The following is a 9,726-nucleotide window of genomic DNA, read 5'->3' on the forward strand; positions in this document are numbered from 1 at the left end:
CTGTACCGGTACCCCCTGTTTATAGTCTCGCTATTGTTATTTTACTGTTGCTCTTTAATTACTTGTTCTTTTTATTTCTTCTTATTTGTATTTTTTAAACTACATTGCTTGTTAGGGGCTTGTAAGTAGGCATTTCACTGTAAGGTTGTGTTCGGTACATGTGACTAATTACATTTGATTTGATTTGAAGAATCAAAATGAAATGTAACTGCTAAAATATCAAAAGTTAAAGTATACATAATTTCACATTCCTTATATTAATCAAACCAGACAGCACAATGTTTTTTATTTTTTACATTTACAGATAGCCAAGGACATAATTTACAAACTAAGCATTTGAGTTTAGTGAGTTCGCCAGATCAGAGGCAGTAGAGATGACCAGGGATATTCTCTTGATAAGCATGTGAATTGGACCATTTTCCTGTCCTGCTAAGCATTCAAAATGTAACGAGTACTTTTGGGTGTCAGGGAAATTGCATGGAGTAAAAAGTATATTATTTTCTTTAGGAATGTAGTGAAGTAAAAGTTGTCAAAAATATAAATAGTAAAGTACAGATACCCCCAAAAAACTACATAAGTAGCACTTTAATTTTACTTAAGTACTTTACACCACTGCTTATTTTGGGAGAACCCTGGCAGTGACCATATCTTGGTTTTAAACCCTTTAAATGGGCACTTCTGATTTTTGTGGTATTTCCCAGGATTCTCGGGATAAATATGAATTGTTCCCGGTATTGAAACGTAGTAGAATTTCCGGAAAATATGAATCCCTAATAAACACAACCTACTTGACCCAGTTTGAGGGCAAAGCGCTTGGCTTGAACAAAGCCATCCTGCACAGCATCAACTGCTGTGGTATGGAAACACTGCTTCAAAACTCTGTCCCTATAATAGCTTGTTTTAGTCTGCCATAAACACAAGGGTCGACACGTTTGAATAAAAAAATAGAAATAGACAAACCTTATTGGTCATGATATTCATCATGTTATAAAGGGGGAATAAGGGTGAATTCAAAAGCAGTGATAAACACATTTGGGAGATTTTGAAAGAGGGATGTCTTAGTCTTTGTGTATTTGTTTGTGTCCAGCATCTAATGAGACCAAGAAGAAAATCTACAGCTCCATCCCGGTGGTAGTGGGCGCCCTGCTGTTCCTGCAGCACTGCATCCTCAACAAGATCCCCACCTTGCAGAAGGAGGGTGGTTGAGCATGTGGATGTTATCACACGACCCAAGGTACACTGGCTGGCACTCCTTTTACACCAGGCTTAAGCTCAGTGGGCTAACGCGGTCTTCAGGCATGTTGAAGATCAGGGTTTTGATACCCAGTCTGGTATCAAAACCCTTTGCGTTTTCGTTTTCCAGGACATGAACCCTTGCCTGGTCTTGTGGAAAGGGGGGGGGGGGGGGGGCGCTGGCCTGCCTGGACACCACCCAGGAGATGTGGATCCACCAGAGAGTGCTAACGCTTTGGGGTGCACATGCTCAGGGAGAGGGCCACGTCCGTCTGGTGAACCTCAGAGAAGAGAACCCACCGGAACAGAGGGAGAAGCCAGTTACCTTGATGACAGTAGAACTCTGGCAAATGTAACACTCATTGAGAAAGACACTGCCAGACACACAAGATAATGCAAATGCTTAACCTGGGCGATGACCCTCGTAGGCTTCAAACATCTCTCCCTTGGTACTTTATATTGAGTTCTCTTAAGACATGTACAGCATGTCTCTCTTTTGGACAGTTTAACGTAGTGATGGATTAGATCTAATTTTGTTCCGAGTTTCTATTTTAGTATTTGTGTGGATGTTTATTTTAAATTAAAGCTAAGTTTATTTCTGAAAAGAAGATTTTTGCTGTTTTCACTTTTACAGAGAATATGAAGGTGCCAATACATTTTGTAGATACGAGGCATACTTAACTTGGTAAAATGATATCAACTGTGGTACCTTTCCTATAGCGCAATTAGCTAAGACGTTGTCAAGCGGGTGGTCACGTGTGTTCGCGAGGCAGCGGATCCGAGACTGAGTACTGGTAAGGACTAGTGAAGGAAGCGAAACTGTGAACCTATATTTATCATGCCCCTAGTAAATTACATTTCAACATATCATTGCACTGAACATTCTTTTAAAAAAGGACAGGTGTACAGCACAGGACTTTATTTAACAGTGGGATACAAAAAATATTACAGCTTCGGAGAGGGATGTGATATGATTCACAAGGGGACAAGAAGAGGAGGGGTCAGAAACAGGAAGCTGCCGTATCGGCCGCCCTGGACCCTACGTGTAGGAATTCCCAGAGGAGCGTCAGGAGTCTGTGGTGAGCAGAGGCAGCTGTAGAGGATGGGGGGCTGGCACACATGCACGTCATTGCAGCCTAAATTAGGCTACACGTCTGCAGCCGGTGTGCCACAACCCACGCCTACACAAAAATGTGTAGGCGTTTACCTATGGAGAGGAACAGGGAAGACGAAACAATGTAGTTATGTTCTACACTACCACATATTCGCAGTAATAAATTACCAGCTACAATAGCGTTTTACAACATTAACAATGTACACTGTATTTCTGATCAATTTGATGCCATTTTAAAAATGGACAAAACAAATGTGCTTTTCTCTCAAAAACCCAAAGAACATTTGTAAGTGACCCCAAACTTTTAAATCGGTAGTGTACATGTAGAGTTAAAGTGACTATGAATAGATAATAAACAGAGTAGCAGCAGTGTAAAAGAGGGGTCTGGGTAGCCCTTTGATTAGCTGTTCAGGAGTCTTATGGCCTAAAAAGATATTCTCTTGAAAAATAGAAAAGCGGCAATAGTACTGTTTGTCCATTTTGAGACTCTTCCTGAAAAGTCAGAATTCATCTAAGATGAATTATAAACTCAGGGCCCTGTCTTTCAAAGATATTTGGATTTTTTTACGAATTTTTTACTTCACAGATTCAAACCCTTCATTGTAAAGGGTTTAAACACTCTTTCCCATGCATGTTCAATGAACAATAAACAATTAATGAACATGCACCGGTGGAAAAGTCGTTAAGACACTAACAGCTTACAGACGGTAGGCAATTAAGGTCACAGTTATGAAAACTTAGGACACTAAAGAGGCCTTTCTACTGACTCTGAAAAACACCAATAGAAAGATGCCCGGGGTCCCTGCTCATCTGCGTGAACATGCCTGAGGCATGAGGACTACAGATGTGGCCAGGGCAATAAATTGCAATGTCTGTACTGTGAGACGCCTAAGATGGCACTACAGGGAGACAGGACGGACAGCTGATCATCCTAGCAGTGGCAGACCACAAATAACACCTGCACAGGATCGGTACATCCGAACATCACACCTGCGGGACAGGTACAGGATGGCAACAACAACTGCCCAAGTTAAACCAGGAACGTACAATCCCTCCATCAGTGCTCAGACTGTCCGCAATAGGCCAAGAGAGGCTGGACTGAGGGCTTGTAGTCCTGTTGTAAGGCAGGTCTTCACCAGACATGCAATCTCCATAGACAAACATTGGCAGTAGAATGGGCTTACTGAAAAGCTGAGTTACTTTCAACGTGGCACCGTCATAGGATGCCGCTTTTCCAACAAGCGTGTTCGTCAAATTTCTGCCCTGTTAGAGCTGCACCGGTCAACTGTTGTGAAGTGGAATCGTCTAGGAGCACCAACGGCTCAGCCGTGAAGTGGTAGGCCACACAAGCTCACAGAAATGGGACCGCCGAGTGCTGAAGCACATAAAAGAAATTGCCCGTCCTCGGTTGCAACAAAAGTACTAAGTAGAGGGGGAGCCAGGCCATTTGGGATCTTGAATACAAGACATGCGTCGGTGTATTGCACAAGATTTTCCCAACTCAGGAGCTCATGCTTTCTGAGGATGTAACAGTGATGATGGCTATTGGGCTTTCTATCAAGCACTTGAGTCTGTTTGTGGACAGACTGAATGGGTTTTCATGTTGTACAGCAAGCTTGGGCCCAACTAGATAAGCAGTATGTTAAGTGGGGGAGTATCATAGATTTGAAGGACAGTTTTGCTACCTCTGTAGTCAAACGATTTCGTGTGAATCGTAAATGAGCTATGTTGACTTGGTTATTTTAGTTACCTGCTTTTTAAAAAGGAGGTCAGAATCAACTATGATGCCAATGTACTTACAAATCAGATACCACCTGGAGCTTCTCCCCTCACACATAGACATCTGGCTCAGTGGCATCAGTTGCCCTCTGAAGAACATGCAGACCGTTTCTTTCACATTTAGATGCAAACATGAGACAGTGAGCCACTTTGTAACATGGACCATTGGAGTCCTTGTGCAGCTTGTTTGCTCACTGCATGCGCATATATCACTGTATATTCTGCATAGATTTGAACTTCAGACCCAGTACAGACAGATTCTGGAGCAGTGGAAATGCCTTCTCTGGAGTGATGAATCACGCTTCACCATCTGGCAGTGCAATGGACTAATCTGGGTTTGGCGGATGCCACTACGCTACCTGCCCCAATGCATAGTGGAGGAATAATGGTCTGGGACTGTTTTTCATGGGTCGGGCTAGGCCCCTTAGTTCCAGTGAAGACAAATCTTAATGCTACAGCATACAATGACATTGCAGACAGTTGTGTGCTTCCAACTTTGAAAAATGTGTCCCCGAACAGCAGAAGAAACCCTTACCGGAGTCCCAAATGAACAAAAACGTCACAAAATGGCATAATATACAGTGCATTCGGAAAGTATTCAGACCCCTTGACTTTTTCCACATTTTGTTACATTACAGCCTTATTCTAAAATGAATTAAACTGTTTTTGTTACTCATCAATCAACACACAATACCCCATAATGATAAAGCAAAAACAGGTTATACATTTTTGCAGGTTTATAAAAAAAACTAACAGAAATATCACATTTACATAAATATTCAGACCCATTACTCAGTACTTTGTTAAAGCACCTTTGGCAGCGATTACAGCCTTGTTTCTTCCTGGGTATGACTCTACAAGCTTGGCACAACTGTATTTGGGGAGTTTCTCCCATTCTTCTCTGCAGATCCTCTCAAGCTCTGAGTTGGATGGGGAGTGTCGCTGCACATATATTTTCATGTCTCTCCAGAGATGTTCGATCAGATTCAAGTCCGGGCTCTGGCTTGGCCACTCAATGACATTCAGAGATTTGTCCCGAAGTCACTCCTGTGTGGTCTTGGCTGTGTGCTTAGGGTCATTGTCCTGTCAGAAGGTGAACCGTCTGAGGTCCTGAGTGCTCTGGAGCAGGTTATCATCAAGGATTTCTCTGTACTTTGCCCCATTCATCTTTCACTTGATCCTGACTAGTCTCCCTGCCACTGCCACTGAAAACCATCCCCACAGCAAGATGCTGCCACCAGCATACTTCACCATAGGGATAGTGCCAGGTTTCCTTCAGACGTGACACTTGGCATTCAGGCCAAAGAGTTCAGTCCTGGTTTCATCAGACCAGAGAATCTTGTTTCTCAAAGTCTGTGTCTTTAGGTGCCTTTTGGCAAATTCAAAGCGGGCTGTCATGTGCCTTTAACTGAGGAGTGGCTTCCGTCTGGTCACTCTACCATAAAGTTCAGATTGGTAGAGTGCTGCAGAGATGGTTGTCCTTCTGGAAGGTTCTCCCATCTCCACAGAGAAACTCTGGTGCTCTGTCAGTGTCCATCGGGTTCTTGGTCACTTCCCTGACCAAGGCCCTTCTCCCCCGATTGTTCAGTTTGGCCGGGCAGACAGCTCTAGGAAGAGTCTAGGTGGTTTCAAAGACCTTCAATTTAAGAATGGAGGCAAGTGTTCTTGTGGACCTTTAACACTGCAGAAATGTTTTGGTACCCTTCCCCAGATCTTTGCCTCGACACAATCCTGTCTCAGAGCTCTACAGACAATTCCTTCGACCTCACGGCTTGGTTTTTGCTATGACATGCACTGTCAAATGTGGGACCTTATATAGACAGGTGTGTGCCTTTCCAAATATATGTCCAATCAATTCACCGGTGGACTCCAATCAAGTTGTAGAAACACCTCAAGGATAATCAATGGAAACAGGATGCACCTGAGCCCAATTTTGAGTCTCATAGCAAAGGGCCTGAACTTGTGTAAAGGTATCGTTTTTTTTTTTAAATATATAAATTAGCAAAAATGTCTAAACTCGTTTTCGCCTTGTCATTAGGGTGTATTGTGTTTAGATCGAGGAGGAACATTTTAAATTTAATCCATTTTAGAACAAGGCTGTAACGTAACAAAACGTAGAAAAAGTCAAGGGGTCTGAATACTTTCTAAATGCACAAACTCTTCCGACTGGGAAGCATGCGGACCCCTTTATGGTAACTGTGGCCGGTATCACCATATCTCCCTCACCTTCCTCATCCTCCTCCCCCCATGGGAGGGGCGCTGGGCCCCCCACCGTGGTTTATCCTCCCCATCCGCCTCCGGCCACCAGGGGGTCCAGGGGGGCTGGTGGAAGAGAGAAGACAGCCATGGGAATGTTAGAACACCGGAAACACTTGTCCACTGTCAAAATGAAATCAGTCAACCCTTACTCTGCATCAACATGACCATCTTAAAGTTGCACTACGGAGAAACTGCTCCACCATTTCCTGGTTGCTAGAACTCTAACAGTGTGCCTAATTTCAGTGTAAGTGACCAAATAAGCTACTATAATGTAGAGAATCACTGTACCATCTAAACAGCTGTGAAGTACAGTACCAGTCAAATTGACACACCTACTCCTTCAAGGGTTTTTCTTTATTTTGACTCATTTCTACATTGTAGAATAATAGTGAAGACAAACTATGAAATAATACATTTGGAATCATGTAGTAACCAAAAAAAAGCGTAAAACAAATCAAAAATTATATTACATATGAGATTTTTCAAAGTAGCCACCCTTTGCCCTGATGACAGCTTTGCACTCTCTTGGCATTCCCTCAACCAGCTTCATGAGGTAGTCACCTGGAATGCATTTCAATTAACAGGTGTGCCTTGTTAAAAGTTAATTTGTGGAATTTGTTTCCTTCCTAATGCATTTTAGCCAATCAGTTGTGTTGTGACAAGGTAGGGGTGGTATACAGAAATAGACCTATTTGGTAAAAGACAAAGTCCATATTATGACAAGAACAGCTCAAATAAGAAAAGAGAAACGACAGTCCATCATTACTTTAATACATGAAGGTCAGTCAGTCCGGAAAATGTAATTAACTTTGAAGGTTTCTTCAAGTGCAGTCGCAAAACCCATCAAGCGCTATGATGAAACTGGCTCTCATGAGGACCGCCACAGGAAAGGAAGACCCAGAAGTTACCTCTGCTGCAGGGGATAAGTTCATTAGAGTTACCAGCCTCAGAAAGTTCAGCCCAAATAAATTCTTTACAGAGTTCAAGTAACAGACACATCAACATAAACTGTTCAGTTGAGACTGCATGAATCAGGCCTGCTTGGTGGAATTGCTGTAAAGAAACCCCTACTAAAGGACACCAATAAAAAGAAGAGACTTGCTTTGGCTAAGAAACACGAACAATGGACATTAGACCGGTGGAAATCTGTCCTTTGGTCTGATCAGTCCAAATGTGAGATTTTTGTTTCCAATCGCCGTGTCTTTGTGAGACGCAGAGTTAGTGAACGCATGATCTCCACATGAGTGGTTCCCACCGTTAAGCATGGAGGTGTGATGGTATGCGGGTGCTTTTCTGGTGACACTGATTTATTTAGAATTCAAGGCACAATTAACCAGCATGGCTACCACAGCATTCTGCAGCGATACACCCATCCTTTCTGGATTGCGCTTAGTGGGACTATCATTAGTTTTTCAACAGGACAATGACCCAACACACCTCCAGGCTATGTAAGTGTTCTTTGACCAAGTAGGAAAGTGATGGAGTGCTGCATCAGATGACCTGGCATCCACAATCACCCAACCTCAACCCAATTGAGATGGTTTGGGATGAGTTGGACTGCAAAGTGAAGGAAAAGCAGCCAACAAGTGCTCAGCATGTGGGAATGAACTCCTTCAAGACTGTTGGAAAAGCATTCCTCATGATGCTGGTTGAGAGAATGCCAAGAGTGTGCAAAGCTGCCATCAAGGCAAAGGGTGGCTACTTTGAAGAATATCAAATATATTTTGATTTGTTCAACACTTCTTTGGTTACTACATGATTCCATATGTGTTATTTCATAGTTTTGATGTCTTCACTATTATTCTACAATGTAGAAAATAGTAAAAATAAAGAAACCCTTGAATGAGTATGTGTGCCCAAACTTTTGACTGGTACTGTATATTTTCCATTACCAAATATATTGTTGTTTCAGTTGTTTGAAGATGGTGTACAAAACGGAAAGTAAAATACAAAAAAAACACAAAAAACTCATGAACGGGAAGCATAGAAATAGCACACATAGAAAATATATACTGCTTCTTTGACGCTTTTAAGTAGAATGATATCTATAACCTACATGTCTATGTAAATTTGGTCAGGTCGCCCAAAAAGTTACATATTGCCACTAATTATTTCTAAAGTCATTCATCTTAACCATTACAAAGCCCTAGTCTTGCACTAGGAGTGTTTTGAGATTGCCACGTCAGCCTGACATGAGGGGAAAGTAGACTACCTCTCTGTTTGGACCCTAGGGACTTACCCTCTGCCATCACTGTAGCCTGCAGAGGACGAGCCAGAGTTACCCCTCTTTGTCAGATCTGGCTGGACCAGGGATTGGAAACTGAAAAAAAATCAAAACAGATGATTATCTCTGTATACAAGGCCTATAATTGACTTTCTAATGATAATCTTCACAGCAACATGCAATGCTAGTGCCATGCAAATGCACAGAGGCCTCTGTGTTGACTGCTGACTTACAACAAGCCAATGAACTCCACAGCACCCCAGAAGAGATCAGTGAGGAACGACATTCGCCATGGAGACTGGCTTCTGTTGTCCAGGACCTGACCTGATAAGAGAGGGAACACTTGTTAGTGATGATCCAAACTATAACACCTGGAACTAGCCTCTTGGTCCATCAGCCAGTGTGCCTAGCATTGGCAGGTTCTAATTTCAGGCCCAGCATTAAACAACACAGAGACTTTATATATTTCACTAACATTACATGGCTACAAATCAATAGTGGAGACTGGAGAGACACACACAGAAGACGCCTAAACTAGCTAGCTATATAGCCAGGCTCAATAGAATGATCCCATTTCCACTCTACAGCCCATAGAGAGCTAAAACAGACACAAATAACTTTCAACCTGCCATATTTAGCTGCGGTCTATCGTAGCTGTTTGTTGTCGTTGTTAATGTTAGCTACTTAGCATCATTTCGCATTTCTAGCGAAAGTTGCAGACATAGTGAGCTCGCAGAGACGAATTACTACGATGTGTATGTTAATTAGCGACTTTAATGAAACAACAAACACATACATTGCAACAATATTAATAAACCACTAACCATTCGCCACGTACACCATTTTTGCAGCTCCCAACTACTGTTGTTCGCTGCTAAATTTCCGCATCCGGTGTATACGTCACTACGTCAAATGAACCCTCCCCAGGGCCCCGCCCAGCCCAGCTGTAAATTGAAGCTGGCCTATTCTCCTTCCACTTTTTAGGGTAAATTCAGTTTGTCCTAAATGTCTCTTCTGCGGTGTATATTTTGTGTCAGACTATGATACCTTCTATCACTCACGTCTGAAGTTGCTTTCTCACTTTGCAGCACCGTCTGTAAATTCACCTTTGAGCACG

The 9,726-nt window shown here is 42.6% G+C and overlaps 1 protein-coding gene across 2 annotated transcripts; it reads right to left on the minus strand.

Annotated features, from left to right (window-relative positions):
• Nucleotides 1–2,137: 2,137 nt before the first annotated feature.
• LOC139417234 (selenoprotein K) lies at nt 2,138–9,521 on the minus strand. Of its 2 annotated transcripts, XM_071166479.1 has the most exons (5): nt 9,434–9,521; nt 8,843–8,933; nt 8,625–8,705; nt 6,353–6,448; nt 2,138–2,440 (listed from the first exon to the last, which is right to left on the minus strand). In XM_071166479.1, the coding sequence occupies exons 1-5, from the start codon at nt 9,450–9,452 to the stop codon at nt 2,437–2,439; spliced, it is 291 nt and encodes a 96-aa protein (XP_071022580.1). In that variant the 5' UTR covers nt 9,453–9,521; the 3' UTR covers nt 2,138–2,436. The 2 variants fall into 2 exon arrangements, with proteins under 2 accessions (XP_071022580.1, XP_071022581.1); XM_071166480.1 differs by lacking the exon at nt 2,138–2,440 and having other exon boundaries at nt 6,358–6,448.
• Nucleotides 9,522–9,726: the final 205 nt, after the last annotated feature.

Source organism: Oncorhynchus clarkii, chromosome 9 (assembly GCF_045791955.1).
Source record: "Oncorhynchus clarkii lewisi isolate Uvic-CL-2024 chromosome 9, UVic_Ocla_1.0, whole genome shotgun sequence".
In the NCBI taxonomy this organism is placed as follows: Eukaryota; Metazoa; Chordata; class Actinopteri; order Salmoniformes; family Salmonidae; genus Oncorhynchus; species Oncorhynchus clarkii.

Excerpts from the sequence above, each read along its gene's own strand:
- LOC139417234 (XM_071166480.1), bottom strand. Across the intron at positions 8,706-8,842 it reads GTGGAGTTCATTGGCTTGTT|TTTCCAATCCCTGGTCCAGC; the intron begins GTAAGTCAGCAG and ends ATTTTTTTTCAG. Across the intron at positions 6,449-8,624 it reads GGCTACAGTGATGGCAGAGG|CCCCCCTGGACCCCCTGGTG; the intron begins GTAAGTCCCTAG and ends CTCTTCCACCAG.